At 44.1% G+C, this 16,917-nt stretch overlaps 1 protein-coding gene across 1 annotated transcript in view; it reads left to right on the forward strand.

The window, feature by feature from the left end:
* Positions 1–16,917, forward strand: part of LOC139229005 (phospholipid-transporting ATPase IC-like) — a 140,485-nt gene that overhangs the window by 10,071 nt on the left and 113,497 nt on the right. The window contains exons 5-9 of the mRNA XM_070860668.1: positions 1,500–1,598; positions 9,881–9,942; positions 10,497–10,569; positions 10,663–10,733; positions 12,588–12,670. Of these exons, the coding sequence (XP_070716769.1) occupies positions 1,500–1,598; positions 9,881–9,942; positions 10,497–10,569; positions 10,663–10,733; positions 12,588–12,670 (388 nt within the window). The remainder of the gene's footprint in view (positions 1–1,499; positions 1,599–9,880; positions 9,943–10,496; positions 10,570–10,662; positions 10,734–12,587; positions 12,671–16,917) is intronic.

The raw sequence follows: 16,917 nt of genomic DNA on the forward strand, positions 1-16,917 counted from the left end.
AGCTTAAGCCTAGATTTCCATATTTATTTTTATTAAGTTATATTCCAGGTGATCAATTCCTAGTTTCTCTTCTTTCCTGAAGAGATCTGCTGGGAATTTCCTCAGGATTTTTCCAGAAAGGCCGCTGTAACCTTGGCGGGAGATCAGCCAAAACTCCGTTTGGCACCTGCACTCAGAGCTTCAGCTAACCTTTTGCCGAAGAATCCTGCGAGGATATTCCCGGCCACTGACTCTTGCTCGGATATAGTTCCAAGGGCAACAGCCGCACCCCCCAGATCCCCCCCCTCCACCCCCCACCCTGCCCCAAGTGGTCATTCATGTATGAGCCAGGCAGTGACAGGTAAAGTTCTGAGACTCCACTCCCAGCATGAAGGGAGCATGGATTGGAGAATTGGGTGCAGAAGGCACTGAGCACGATTCACTGTGCTCCTTATTTTCTGGTAATTGCAAAATTAACCCTTTATCTATTTGACATTGAAGGGCATCATATCTGATTTGATCTTATCCATGCATACAGTAACTTCTAACGGGTTACTACATAGTGACCAAGAGTGGGAATGGTCCCAGTTTACTTCTATTAATTCTGAGGTATGTGTACTGCCTCATGAGCTTCCCTGGCTCAAATGTTAGCTGTAGCACACTCGTCTCTGACGTCCACGCCAGGAACTTGAGCAAATAAATCTAGGCTGACACTCCAGTGCAGTACTGAGGGAGTGCCGCACTGTCAGAGGTGCCGTCTTTCGGATGAGGCGTTAAACTGAGGCCCCGTCTGTCCTCACAGGTGGATGTAAAAGATCCCATGGCACTTTTTTGAAAAAGAGCAGGGCAATTATCCCCGATGTCCTGGCCAATATTTAACCCTCAATCGACATAACACAAAAACAGATTATCTGGTCATTATCACATTGCTGTTTGTGGGAGTTTGCTGTGCTCAACTTGGCTGCTGCGTTTCCCACATTACAACAGTGACTACACTCCAAAAGTACTTCACTGGCTGTAAAGCGCTTTGAGAAATCTGGTGGTCATGAAAGGCTTTATGCAAATCCAAGTCTTTCTTTCAAATCAGCTAATTCACCACAGACAGGAAATTGAAACTAAAACCTTCATACATCAGACAGAACCTTTACCCACCATTAGAACCATTATAATTTTTAAGACAATGTACAATGGGACCAATGGAATAACTGTGTATTGTCATTTCCTAATCCAATTATTACTTGCTTATCATGGGGGGAATGTAATCTTCACCACTTATGAAATAGAATGGAGAAGCCATCATTTTCTGCTGTACATCCTGCACAGAATTAAATATGCTGTCAGTGAAAATTAAGTGGAGTTTTCTCTGAAGTCTGAGAATTTTTGGTTCCTATTTCAGTGTCGCTGCGTTTAAATCTAGTGGGATGGGAGAGAAACTGGAACACAAGATTAAAAAGTTTATCAGGAATCTGTGGCAGGATTTGGAAATGCCTTTTCGTCTGAATGTTCTTCCCTTTGTTTAGTCTATCCCTGCGATTTCTACTTTGCCTTGGTATACGACGATGATTCCACTCACATTTGTCCTGGCAGTCACAGCAGTCAAAGACCTAATTGATGACATTGTGAGTATTTCTGCACCAGTTATCAGCTAACATCAATGTGCATTTATATCACGCCTTTAACATAGTAAAATGTCCCAAAGTGTTTCACCAGAATGTTAGCAAACAAAAATTGACACCGAGCCACAGAAGGAGACCTAAGGACAGGTCAAAAAGGTAGGTTATAAGCTAACACACTACCATATGGATAAAAGGATGGCCAATAGCTGCAATACCTGGATTCTGGGCTTTATCAGGAGACTTGATATCACATCCCAATTTTGGCTCATGATCACATCGGTGCTTCACCTTATAGATAAGCTTTGCTAGTCTAGGCTGCATCTTCTAGGACAGAAAGGTAGATTGTAAGCACAGAATATTACAGGTAGCTCTTGTCTATTATAAGAAACCCTGTATCATAAATAGTGCCCAGTGTTCAGTTCTGATGTGTTATTAGGTATGTGTTAATTATAATAAATCATAAACCTATGATCATGGTTACTAATCTTGAATCTTCAACACTCTCCAGTATTAATATCTTCAGTCTCTAATCAGAACCTCTGGAATCTTTTTCTGATAATGATTGGGATTTTATTATTACCAGTTCCATTGAAAAATCTATATTAAAACAGCTCATCCCTAGCCTCTATGCACTTCTGTCTCAGATTCCAGTCCCCTTCCCCACCTCTCATCCCTTCTCCATGGGTTGCACTGCAGATATTTGGCCCTCAGTTCCATTGCACTCCATGTATTTCACCACAGAAGAACCATGCCAGACCGATTTCGTTTTGGTCGCCAAACTTCCTCTTGCAAAACAGTTCTCGGAGCCGGAGACTGCTGTTTAAAATACAAACAGATAAATACACTGAAAGATGAACCCTGGGGAGTTTCACATGTGAAGATGTCAATATCCTCTTACAAATCTGCCACGACATTTAAAATGTGGTCTGTCAAAGGCCTGTAATCACTCCTTTTATACAGAGGAGACTGTAAGGGTTTTTTAAAATTAATCCACATAGAGGCATTGTAACAATGAAACCCCTTGTTATGTGAACTAGATACTGTAATCTTGCCCATGCCTGTATGTGCATTTCTCTTGTCTTTCAATAGGTGGACTGATGGCTATTCTAGTCAGACAAGGCCAATTAACAACAAACAGGCTGATTTATTTTACAAATACGATGTGAATGAGCAAAGTTTACAATGAATTCTAACCTATTCCATAATATCCTGCGTAACATAGAAAATAATAAAGCACGCCAAACTGTCCTTGTTATTGGACTAAAGACATTTTTCTGATCAGTAATTTACATAGAAACATAGAAACATAGAAAATAGGTGCAGGAGTAGGCCATTCGGCCCTTCGAGCCTGCACCGCCATTCAATGAGTTCATGGCTGAACATGCAACTTCAGTACCCCATTCCTGCTTTCTCGCCATACCCCTTGATTCCCCTAGTAGTAAGGTCTACATCCAACTCCTTCTTGAATATATTTAGTGAATTGGCCTCAACAACTTTCTGTGATAGAAAATTCCACAGCTTCACCACTCTCTGGGTGAAGAAGTTTCTCCTCATCTCGGTCCTAAATGGCTTACCCCTTATCCTTAGACTGTGATCCCTGGTTCTGGACTTCCCCAACATTGGGAACATTCTTCCTGCATCTAACCTGTCTAAACCCATCAGAATTTTAAACGTTTCTATGAGATCCCCTCTCATTCTTCTGAACTCCAGTGAATACAAGCCCAGTTGATCCAATCTTTCTTGATATGTCAGTCCCGCCATCCCGGGAATCAGTCTGGTGAACCTTCGCTGCACTCCCTCAATAGCAAGAATGTCCTTCCTCAAGTTAGGAGACCAAAACTGTACACGATACTCCAGGTGTGGCCTCATCAAGGCCCTATACAACTGTAGTAACACCTGCCTGCCCCTGTACTCAAATCCCCTCGCTATGAAGGCCAACATGCCATTTGCTTTCTTAACCGCCTGCTGTACCTGCATGCCAACCTTCAATGACTGATGTAGCATGACACCCAGGTCTCGTTGCACCTCCCCTTTTCCTAATCTGTCACCATTCAGATAATAGTCTGTCTCTCTGTTTTTACCACCAAAGTGGATAACCTCACATTTATCCACATTATACTTCATCTGCCATGCATTTGCCCACTCACCTAACCTATCCAAGTCACTCTGCAGCCTCATCGCATCCTCCTCGCAGCTCACACTGCCACCCAACTTAGTGTCATCTGCAAATTTAGAGATACTACATTTAATCCCCTCGTCTAAATCATTAATGTACAATGTAAACAGCTGGGGCCCCAGCACAGAACCTTGCGGTACCCCCACTAGTCACTGCCTGCCATTCTGAAAAGTACCCATTTACTCCTACTCTTTGCTTCCTGTCTGACAACCTGTTCTCAATCCACGTCAGCACACTACCCCCAATCCCATGTGCTTTGACTTTGCACATTAATCTCTTGTGTGGAGCCTTGTCGAAAGCCTTCTGAAAGTCCAAATACACCACATCAACTGGTTCTCCCTTGTCCACTCTACTGGAAACATCCTCAAAAAATTCCAGAAGATTTGTCAAGCATGATTTCCCTTTCACAAATCCATGCTGACTTGGACCTATCATGTCACCTCTTTCCAAATGCGCTGATATGACATCCTTAATAATTGATTCCATCATTTTACCCACTACTGATGTCAGGCTGACCGGTCTATAATTCCCTGTTTTCTTTCTCCCCCCTTTTTTTAAAAAGTGGGGTTACATTGGCTATCCTCCACTCCATTGGAACTGATCCAGAGTCTATGGAATGTTGGAAAATGACTGTCAATGCATCCGCTATTTCCAAGGCCATCTCCTTAAGTACTCTGGGATGCTGTCCATCAGGCCCTGGGGATTTATCGGCCTTCAATCCCATCAATTTCCCCAACACAATTTCCCGACTAATTAGGATTTCCCTCAGTTCCTCCTTCTTACTAGACCCTCTGACCCCTTTTTATATCCGGAAGGTTGTTTGTGTCCTCCTTAGGGCAGAGTACTTGTTCAATTGGTCTGCCATTTCTTTGTTCCCCGTTATGACTTCCCCTGATTCTGACTGCAGGGGACCTACGTTTGTCTTTACTAACCTTTTTCTCTTTACATATCTATAGAAACTTTTGCAGTCCGTCTTAATGTGCCTTGCAAGCTTCCTCTCGTACTCTATTTTCCCTGCCCTAATCAAACCCTTTGTCCTCCTCTGCTGAGTTCTAAATTTCTCCCAGTCCCCGGGTTCACTGCTATTTCTGGCCAATTTGTATGCCACTTCCTTGGCTTTAATACTATCCCTGATTTCTCTTGATAGCCACGGTTGAGCCACCTTCCCTTTTTTATTTTTACGCCAGACAGGGATGTACAATTGTTGTAGTTCATCCATGCGGTCTCTAAATGTCTGCCATTGCCCATCCACAGTCAACCCCTTAAGTATCATTCACCAATCTATCCGAGCCAATTCACGTCTCATACCTTCAAAGTTACCCTTCTTTAAGTTCTGGACCATGGTCTCTGAATTAACTGTTCATTCTCCATCCTAATGTAGAATTCCACCATGTTATGGTCACTCTTACCCAAGGGGCCTCGCACAACGAGATTGCTAATTAATCCTCTCTCATTACACAACACCCAGTCTAAGATGGCCTCCCCCCTAGTTGGTTTCTCGACATATTGGTCGAGAAAACCATCCCTTTTGCACTCCAGGAAATCCTCCTCCACCGTATTGCTTCCAGTTTGGTTAGCCCAATCTATATGCATATTAAAGTCACCCATTATAACTGCTGCACCTTTATTGCATGCACCCCTAATTTCCTGTTTGATACCCTCCCCAACATCACTACTACTGTTTGGAGGTCTGTACACAACTCCCACTAATGTTTTTTGCCCTTTGGTGTTCTGCAGCTCTACCCATATAGATTCCACATCATCCAAGCTAATGTCCTTCCTAACTATTGCATTAATCTCCTCTTTAACCAGCAATGCTACCCCACCTCCTTTTCCTTTTATTCTATCCTTCCTGAATGTTGAATACCCATGGATGTTGAGTTCCCAGCCCTGATCATCCTGGAGCCACGTCTCTGTAATCCCAATCACATCATATCTATTAACATCTATTTGCACAGTGAATTCATCCACCTTATTACGAATACTCCCTACATTAAGACACAAAGCCTTCAGGCTTGTTTTTTTAACACCCTTTCTCCTTTTAGAATTATGATGTAGTGTGGCCCTTTTTGTTTCTTGCCTTTGTTTACTCGGCCTTCCACTATTGCTTTTTACCTTTCTACCATCTGTTTCTGACTCCATATTACTTCGCCCTATCTCGCTGCATAGGTTCCCATCCCCCTGCCATATTAGTTTAAACACTCCTGAACTGCATTAGCAAATGTTACCCCTAGGACATCAGTTCCAGTCCTGCCCAAGTGCAGACCGTCCCTTTTGTACAGGTCCCACTTCCCCCAGAACTGGTTCCAGTGTCCCAGGAATTTGAATCCCTCCCTCTTGCACCACTGCTGAAGCCATGTATTTATTCTAACTATCCTGCTCCCTCTACTCTGATTAGCACATGGCACTGGTAGCAATCCAGAGATTACTACCTTTGAGATCCTACTTTTTAATTTAACTCCTAGCTCCCTAAATTCAGCTTGTAGGACCTCTTCCCGCTTCTTACCTATATCGTTGGTACCAACATGCTCTCCAGAATGCTCTGCAGCCGCTCTGAAACTGGTCTGCACTAAGATCAAGGAGAGAATCCTCATGTAATGTAATGTATGCAGCTGTGAGTATGCTCCATCTTGCCGTCTGGAGGAGGCCAGGGTCCCTTTTAGCCAGGGGGTACTTATATAATTTTGGGTTTTTAGTGCCCTAAAAAAAACAACGGGGCACTTGTTTGAAAGTGTTTGGAGTGTTCCCCCCCCCCCCTTTAATCAGGGGGCACTTGATTTAATTGATTTATTGTTTTCTACAAAAAGAGTTGTAGACCTGTTGACATGCCATTGCGTACCATCTTACCATCCGGAGGAGGCGGGGGTCCCCAATGGAGTGCACTCTACACGGGAGTCCTCCCCTTATTTATTGGGGACTTGCCTGGAGGGTGTTGCACGGAGCAGTCCCGTGCAATAAGTTTTTAAGTCGGTTCACGAGCTCCCAGACCGCCTGCAATTTCTGCGGTCTGGAAGAGTCCGTGTTCCATGTTTTTACTGAGTGTGCGAAGTTGCAGCCCCTCTTCCAATATTTGAAGGGGCTGCTCCTCAAATTCTGTTTGCACTTCAGTCCCACACTCCTGATCTTTGGGCACCCTGTGCGGAGGGGAGCGGGCAAGTCGGAAGGCCTCCTCGTAGGACTGCTCCTGGGCATGGCCAAGGGGGCCATCAGCCGGTCCATGCAGTGGGCGGTCGAGGGGGTCATTCAGCCCGACTGCCTGCCTCTCTTCCGCGGTTACATCTGAGCCAGGGTGTCCCTGGAGATGGAACACGTGGTGTTCACCGGTACACTCACGGTCTTCAAGTGCCCCCCCCCCCCCCTTTTAGCCAGAGGACACTTGTATAATTTATGTTTTAGTGCCCTCAAAAAAACCACAAAAAAAACAAGGGGGCACTTGAAAAGTTTTTGGAGTGTGCCTCCCCCTTTAATCAGGGGGAACTTGATACAACTCAAAATAGTTGTAGAGCTGTTGAGTTGGGAGTGGCTTAGCACCTTTAACTAGTAAAATATCACGTGATGTTCACAAGACTCAATAAAACCCCAGCCAATTGGGTTAAGGTGAGGCAGGCGGTTGTGAGCCTGGTGGATGAACTGGTAATATGTAGTGCGATTGTTAAAACTTTGCCAAGAAACCAACTAGTTCTTAATAGCAATGTGTTGCTATGAATTCTTAAGCAAAAAATCCATGAAGCAAATACATTATAACTTCCTTTTGGATCTATCCGGACTGTCCCCTGTGTGTCCTTGCTTAGCTGCACAGGGAGCCAAAAGCTTGACGCTTGACCTCTGACCCTCCCCCAGCTCTCCATGCCTGCAATTGGCCAATGGAGCTGCTAATCAAATTGGCCACTGCCCTCCTCACTATAAACCTCCTTGGCAGCCCGGGGCAGGGGAGGCCTCCTGCTCCTCCTGACCCCACAAGGAAAGTGAAAAAAATAAAGGACTTACATCTTTGGGCCTCCTCCGTCCCAGGCTCCCCTTTCCGCTAGGTTAAACTGTCTGAAAAGCCACAACTGCTTTCCTGCTCAGGCCCATGGTTAAAATAGTAATTGGGCCCTGATTACATCATTGGAGCCTGATCTTCATGTTGAAAGCAGGGCCCTGCCGACTTCTGCTGGGTGTCCTTCCTGTCTGCTCTGCACAGCAGATTAAAATCGAAGACTTTGTGAAGAGAGTGGGGTGTCAGTAGGTATGTCCCGAGGGTGAATTAGGACAGTACCGGCGAACAGTGGGCACTATTCGCGGCCTCCGAGGCATCTTGCCGGTCGCGGGGAGGGCCTGTGAAGAGTCCGTGGGGGGGGCGGGGGGGAGGGGAGGATATCAGGACGGGCTGTGAGTGGTGACCAGCAGGGTCCCACGGTTTAAATGTGGATTCATGGGGAGCACACCTGCCCCTCCTAGCTCCGCAGTAAGCTAAATAAAAATCTTCAAACTTAGCTTTTAGGTGGCAGCTTCCAGCGGTCCCCTGAAGAACGCTGAGCGCCTGACAAAACTGACCGAAGCTTCCACAGAGTTTGCTGCAGTCATTCACAGATCAGTTTGGTGAGCGGGCCTGAAGCAGGCGTTAGCACCCTCCGCCCGATGTAGTAGGCCGAACACCAATTTCAGGCACTCTCCCTGGACGCCTGCTGATCAGGCCTAACCAATATGGCTCACTCCACACCCATTCTTACTGCTGCATGTTTTATGACTAGAAGCGCACACTAAAATAGTTAATATTAACAATAGACATGTTTCAGAAGACAACAAATCCTGCATAAGAACAGAAAGCATCAGAGAGGCAAAGACAAAGACTGATACTACAGTGCACTTTAGGAATAGTTCGTGTCAGACAGACCATGTCTGAAGTGAAAATGTTTTGTCTGACCAACAAAGATTTTGCGATCTCTTCGATAAACCTATTTGGAGATTGTCCATATTTCAAGATATCTGCTTGTTCTTTAGCTGGTGATGTTCAGGTATATTAATCCTGTCTCTGACAATAGATGGCTTTATACAATATTTTGCATATCATTGCATAGCCTTATAGCTATATCCTACAGAAGTTTTGGCATCATGAGTATAATATGTATCATTTCAAAAAAAAATTTCCTGTAATGGAAAAATATAATTCTGCAAAAGTTGGAATCACATGAAACAAATAATCTAGCCACCAAGTTTTCAAAAGGAAGAAGAACAACAACAAATTGTATTTATATAGCGCCTTTAACGTAGTAAAACATCCCAAGGTGCTTCACAGGAGTGTTATGACAAAAATTTGAAGCAGGATAATGTTGAATTATGTAGATTATTTTGGGTATACCATGTTCTTGTAACCAACCTGCTAGTGAAAGAATATATTTGGAATATTTGCCACGTAGAACCATGAAAATTTACAGCACAGAAGGATGCCATTTGGCCCATCATGTTAGATGACTGGTACGTCAAGAGGAAGGGGTTGTGGCCTGAGGTAAACCAGAGGTTCTGCTACCAGATTGCCTCTTATCCAGGGTCGACTAGGTCCCAGCTAGTGGCTGGCCTCCGGTTCAGTAACCTCCTCCCACCCCCTTCACTTTGAGATCCTCTGGTCCTGCTTTAATTTACTTTGAAATAATATTTTGAGTTTACCTTAGTTATGCCATTTAAAGTTTCATACAGCACAAGAGGTCCCTCCTCAACTTTCTCCTTTATCGACTGTAGAACCTATGCTCCTCCAATCTTTACTCCTTGCTTATTTCCTTCACATCTGATCATTCTTGTTGCATTTGGCAACACGCATTAGCTTGTCATGGATACAATGTTGCTTATAATTTCATTTGTATGATGGACCTACACCTACTGAAACACATTAGGAATGCATTGGGACTTTCTAGAAATGTGTTTAAATTAGATATGCTTCTTATTTAATCAACACAAATAATATTTGAAACTTGACTAATGTGTAACAGACATATAAAGCTTTTTGGTGTTTTCACTTACTATTAAACAATTGACACTTCATTCAATTAGCAATGATTTACAGTAAAAAAGATAAATGCCATGGACAAAAAAAAAGAAGATTTGCTCAATGTTTTGGCTCTATGTTTGTTAGGCACGTCACAAGAGTGACAGAGAGATCAACAACAGACCATGCGATGTTCTTGTTGGGAAAAGGTAAGCGATCAAACAGCATGACATCCATTATCACCTGACACAGTATAGTGGGTATCCGGAGCAAGCACTTAGCACAGCATTGCGTCTTATCAGGTGTCAGCCTTGGCTAAATGGTAGTACTTTCACCTCTGAGTCGGAAACTTATGGGTTCAAGCCCCTCTCCGGAGACTTGAGCCCATAACCTAGCCTGACACTTCACTGCAGTACTGAGGGTGTACTGTACTGGTAAGGGTGCTTTTTGATGAGACGTTAAACCAAATCCCTGTTTGCTCTCCCGCGTGAATGTAAAAGATCCCATGGCACCATTTGAAGACGAGCAGACAAGTTCTGCTGATGTTCAGTCAATATTTATGCATCCAGCAGCATCACTGAGACAGAATTTCTGTTCATTTATCTGATTGCTGTTTGTGGGACCTTGCTGCGGGTAAGTTGGCTGCCACATCTGCCTATATTACAATAGTGAGTATATGTCAAAAGTATTTGATTGGCTGTGAAGCACTTTGGGATGCTCTAAGGTCATGTAAATGCAATGTTTTTTCCTATTTCTTTTATAGCTTCACAGTTGCAAAATGGAAAGAACTGCAAGTAGGTGATGTGGTTTGTCTGAAGAAGGATGACTTTGTTCCAGTGAGTTATCTTTTTAAAGATACATATTTTTTATCCTTTGTAGCTACAGTATTTAAGTATCTCAAATAATCTTCATATCTGTGGTTCTCCTAGGCTGATCTCTTCTTGCTGTCTAGTACGGAGCCAAATAGCTTGTGTTATGTTGAAACGGCTGAAATCGATGGGTAAGGTTTCTGCATTATTTATATTTTATTTTCCTGCATGTGTTGTGCTGGGGAATTATGGAACTCTACTTAATTTATTGCCAGTGATATTGCTACAGGGAACATTTCCTGGCTGCCCAATTAACATGGTAAAGGTGTGCGAATGGTTTAAATTTCTTAACTAGAATGGTCTCTGGGCATCCATCGCTCTGTTTAGGAGTCTCCTATTCAAACTACTGAGAAATCTGCACCTGCCTGTCGAGTTTCTGATTGCTCGTTATGAACCACACATTCTCTTCCCAGGGACACAACCTACTTACCCAAGTCATAGCAAATAATCATGTTTTCGGTTGTAGAAGACCATTGGTCCATTTAGCCTACCCTGGCGAACCAGCCACCAGTTTCCTTATTGTAATCTGGGACTAATAGCTCTATTAATCCCTTTTGCTCCAGATCTTCTATAAACTCTGCCATAGTTTTCTGTTCAACCTCACTAGTAATGTTTTCCACAACTCTATCACCCTGTTATTATAAAAGCTGTTGCCTAATTGTCCTATTTTCTATTAACTCCCTTCATTTCAAATGGTGTGCCCTCGTCCTTGAATCTTGTACTCAAAAGAAGACCTTTCCTGGATCTAAAGTCTCCATGCCTGTGAAGATCTTAAAGTCCTCCATCAAGTACCCTCTCATCCTGCTCTTCTCTAGGGTAGACAACCTTTCCTCATAACTCAGCACTCTAAATTTAGGAACCAGTTTTGTAGTCTTCCTCCGGACTCCCCCTAATAATGCCAAGGTACAATTTCAGCATTGCCTCCTTAAATTTTTTTCCCATTTTTATAAGTCCAAAGAACTTAGGCACATATTGGCATACATACAAGTGGCAGTGTTGGATTTATAACCAGCTAAAACCGCACAGCTTAATGGCAAACTTACCACCAGCTCGGACCAGTAGGAGGCTTCTAATCACAAGCTGGTGGGAGCTGGAAGTTGCTATTCTTTGAAGTTTGGAGTAACAAAGAGAACAAAGTAATCTTTTGTATCTGATCCACACTGGACATGATCGAAGCTCATTGCTGCACTGTTCCATTTCCCAGCAATGACACCCATTGCCTTGATGAATACAGATATTACCAAGAATAGAAATACGGCCAAGATATTCCCCGTAAAGCGCATATAGGGATAAATTTGTAGAGTTGAAGCTTTCCGTGCAGGGCTTCTTAAGACAGGAATACATATCTGAAATTCGGGTGCAAAGGTCAGCATGCCATTTTACAGCCCACATAAATTGAGAGAAAATCATAATGGCTACAAATCGGATATGCTCACCTCCGCATAAAAACATAGAAACATAGAAATTTGCAGCGCAGAAGGAGGCCATTTCGGCCCATCGTGTCCGCGCCAGCCGACAAAAAGCCACACAGCTCTTGGTCAGCAGCCTTGAAGGTTACATATAAACCTATGAACAATGAACAATGGCGGAAAGGTAAAGAGCACCCAGCCCAATCAGTCCGCATCTAAGTTCTCAATATGTGAATTTGTCACATGAAGTTAAATAATAACATTATTCTCACAGTGCAACCAATGATAATTTTTCAAATGCTTCCTGCCTATCCTTTTTAGGTACCTTTTCACCAGATTCTTCTGTTCCATACTCACGCCTTCCACTGGAAGTTTACCAGCTTTTGCTTGGCTAACTCTTTAAACAAAAATCTCATAGACACTGTAAGATATATGATGTCATCAAATCTCTCTGATGACAAGGCCTTACAATGGCACAAGATTTCCGCTAGTTCATGCAGCCTGACAGCATTAATTGAAATATAAAATAACTGATGGACTTAACAGCTTTATAATTGAAAATAATTTTTCTTTCAGTGAAACCAACCTTAAATACAGACAAGCACTGACTATCACACACAATGAGGTGAACACCATAGAGCAACTAGTGCAGTTTGATGGTGAGTGCTAATTATGGTTGCAGAACCTTCTTGCAAGGGTTTAAGTGATTCGAATAGTTTCCAACAGAGCACATGGGGTCCATTTTCCCCAGAGCTGTTTTTTGGCGTACTTGAAGATTTATGCCCCTTTTTTTGGGGCCCAAATACGCCCCCCAAAAATTTTCCAAGTTTCCCCGTTTGATTTCTTCATTTTGGTGCTGCCTAGCCTGTGGTTTAATTTTGGGGGTGGAGCCTTGATCTGCGCCAAAACGATCGGGTTGCCACGGTAACCCGGGACACAATGCGAGCTGAGGCTGGAAAGTGAAACATAGCCAGCCCACAGCAACATGCACAAGCACATTAAACATTGCAGCAACTTACCTCCATTAAATTATTAAAGTCCCCCCGCTGCCCCCACCCCCCCCCCGATGCCGGTGGCGGTCCCTGCTACTATCCCAGGCCGAAGGGCTTCCCAGAGCCGGTCCCCGCACCTATCCCAGGCCGAATGGCTTCCTCCCTCCCGGCCCTTGCACCTAACTATACCCAAAAGGCTTCTCCCCCTCTCTCTTGCCTCTCCTGCTGCTGCTGTCCGGGCATCTGCTGCACTGATTTCCTTATCTGCACCGATTTCCTTAACTCACCAGAAGGTTTTTCTGCAGAGGCCACATACGCTGGCCTAAGAAAAACTGGAGTAACTCTGAACTGGCCAAATTTGCCTAAATGGCCAGAATTGGCACGGGTGGCAGGTTACGCCCCCTTTGACTGGGAAAAAAAAACTAACTTAAAACAATCATAACTAACTGAGTTACGCTGGTGCAAATTGATTGAGGAAACTTGTATTTTTTAACTTAGGCCAAAAAAAGTGGCCTGTGCCAAAAAAGTGGCGCAAATCACTGGGGAAAATTGAGCCCATTGTCTGTGGTCTATGGAAGATCAGGTTTTATCAACTCGAAGACCTTTTCTCATTCTGTAAATTCTCATGTTATAATCTCTTATCTAACCATAAACGTTTGTCTCATGTTGCAAATGATAAACAGATGTTGGTTTGGGATTGGTAGGAAATGTAAGTGCATTATGTCTGCATACCCACAGTCCCCTCATGTTTAATTTTTGAACGGAAATATGAAATAAATGGTCGAAATTTGAATTCATATCTCCGTGAAGCTTTAAGATCTTGGGCCGCATTTGGCGATCTAAGGGCCTATTGATTATGAAGTCACATTGTATAAACAGAGGTCTCTACCCCAAACCAGTGTATGGGGCCTTGCCAGGAGCACAGAGGGTAAGAAAATAAGGTGCTTAACCTCATACACCGGATTTCCCATTTGTCCAATTTTATGAGGTGCAATTTTGGGGATGAAATAAGCCAAATCCACGTTTGCAGAGTTAAATTTTTAAAATCCAATCCCACACTGACTTTCAAGACTTTGGTGAAGCCCCACCCCTACTCCTACATAACGTGGCACCTCAAGGGGCCTGATCTACGTTCTGAAAACAAGCTCTCTGGTGTTTCAGTTAGTGTTGTAGTATCATTTTTTTGGGGCAGTGAACATTTGTCTCCTTCTGCATTGAGCATCTTGCACAGCTTTTCTCGCTGTGTATTTATCGCTGGGAATGTCTTCGGGCTTCTCCTGCTACCCACTGCAACTTTGATGGAAATTTGGCGGAAACCCCCTTCGGCATGCATGATTTTCAAGGCAAACTTAGCCGCCTTTAACAAATGCAAGAGGGAAGTCTTTTGCCTTCGGAACGTGGACAAGGCATCACCGGCAAAAGAACACAAGATGAAGAAGACCAGCTCCAGCAGCGAGGCGCGGAGCAGCTCGAGTGAAAGTTCCCACTCCTCCTCTCAGTCCCAAGGCAAAACCACACCAGCCAAAATGCCTAACAACCCAATGGGCAGCTATAACCCAGACCATATCTTTCAGTTCTCCGAGTAAGATGCTACTGTCCCTCTTTCATGATTTAAAAAAAAAGTTGCGTTCCTACCTTTTTATTGTGCACTTGACTTGACCCTTTGAGGACCACAAGTTTCATTATTTATTTTTAGTGTGCCCCCTCCTCCCACCCCCTCCAGAAAGTCAAACCCAAGATGTATAAAATATTTTGTTGTTTTAAATTATTCCCAAGGACATATTGTATGTATTAAATCATACCTATTAAATAGCTCTGTGCCGTTTTCCAGTATTGATTGACTGGTTTTCTCTGGGGAATCCAAAACTAGGAGCCATAAATATACGATAGTCACTAATAAATCAAATAAGGAATTCATGAGAAACTCCTTCACCCAGAGAGTGGTTAGAATGTGGAACTCGCTACCACCTGGAGTAGTTAAGGCGAGTAGCAGAGATGTATTTAAGGGGAAGCACAATAAACACATGAAGGAGAAAGAAATAGAAAGATATGGTGATAGGATTAGATGAAGTAAGGTGGGAGGAGGCTTGTCTGGAGCATAAACATCAGCATACACCTGTTGGGTGAATGTCTGTTTCTGTGCTGTTATTTCTATGCAATTCTATGTAATATGGAACATACAATATAATAATAAGGAAGTCAAGGGTTATGGGGAGCGGGCAGGAAGGTGGAGCTGAACCCAAGATCACATCAACCATGATCTTATTAAATGGCTCGAGGGGTCAAATGGCCTACTCCTGCTCCTATTTCTCATGTTCTTATGTTCTCTCTATACAAATATACATCTGGAATTTCCTTGGGGGTTTTCCTGATCTCCCGCCATAACTTCTGCAGAATATTGGTAGAACCCTCAGAGAAAGAGAGCAACTGACTGCAAAATGGGCATGTACCATTTCCCCGAGGTGCTGCTGATCTTCTGTCAAAATGATGGCAAGACATTGGGAGAACCTTGCAGAAAATCTCCCGCATAGACTGTAAAAATGAGTCAAAATCCTGGAACTCTCTCCCTAACAGCACTGAGGGCATACCTTCACCATGCAGATTGCAGCGATTCAAGAAGGAGGCTCACCACTTATATATGAAGAAAGAGTCTGACTGGATACTGTGAGCTCAAAGTAAAGTGTGACCGTAGTCTTTTATTGCAGGTCTCCAGAGTGCCTCTGCAGCCAGTGAGGCCTCCTTAAGTACCTGTGCTCCCAATTAGATTGTGGGATCCCTTGGGACTCCAGGGGATGAGTCCTTTGGTGGCTGTACAAGGTATATACATAACAACACTTCCCCCCCCCCCCCCCCCCAAAGTCAACAGTGGAACTATTTACAAGGTGAGTCGATCTGGGGCCTTCCTTTCCCTGGTTGATCGTCTCGGTGCAAATGCTGGTTTTGGTGAATCGTTTGTTGGGCCCACGCTGGGCTGCTGTGCAGCTGGCCTTGCTGGGCTGCCTGGTGTGGTGAGTCCTGCTGGGCTGCTGCGGGTGATGGGTTCTGCTTCGTGGCCAACCGTGGTGCCGGTTGCCACTGATGTGTATATTGGGGGGGTCAAAGAAGGTAGGGTCCAAAGTGGGTTGCTCTGGATAGTCCGTGAATCTAAGTTTGATTTGGTCCAAGTGTTTCCGGTGAATGGGTCCATTTGAAAGTTTGACCCGAAACACCCTGCTCCCCTCTTTGGCCACAATAGTGCCGGGAAGCCACTTGGGACCTCATCCATAATTCAATACAAATATAGGATCATTGATTTCAGTTTCGCGGGGCACATTTGCGCTATCATGATATGTACTTTGTTGAAGCCGCCTGCTCTCTACCTGTTCATATAGATCAGAGTGAACTAACGAGAGCCTTGTCTTAAGTGCCCTTTTCATGAGCAGTTCAGCAGGTGGAATCCCAGTGAGCGAGTGGGATCTTGTGCGGTAGCTAAGCAGGACTCGGGATAGGCGAGTCTGCAGTGAGCCTTCAGTTACCCTGCTTGATAGTTTGCACTGTTCTCTCGCCTGACCATTGGATACTGGTTTGAATGGGGCAGATGTAACATGTTTGATCCTGTTACAGGTCATGAACTCTTTGAACTCGGCACTGGTAAAACATGGCCTGTTGTCGCTCACAAGGACATCAGATAGTCTGTGCGTGTCAAGCATGGCTCGCAGGCTTTCAGTGGTGGCAGCGGACGTGCTTGCCAACATTATCTCACATTCAATCCATTTGGAGTACGCATCTACAACCATGAGGAACATTTTACCCAAAAACGGGCCAGCATAGTCGACATGGACTCTGGACCACGGTTTGGAGGGCCAAGACTATAAACTTAGTGGCGCCTCTATGGGTGCATTGCTTAACTGCGAGCATGTGTTATATCTGTGCAT

Source organism: Pristiophorus japonicus, chromosome 18 (assembly GCF_044704955.1).
Source record: "Pristiophorus japonicus isolate sPriJap1 chromosome 18, sPriJap1.hap1, whole genome shotgun sequence".
Classification (NCBI taxonomy): domain Eukaryota; kingdom Metazoa; phylum Chordata; class Chondrichthyes; family Pristiophoridae; genus Pristiophorus; species Pristiophorus japonicus.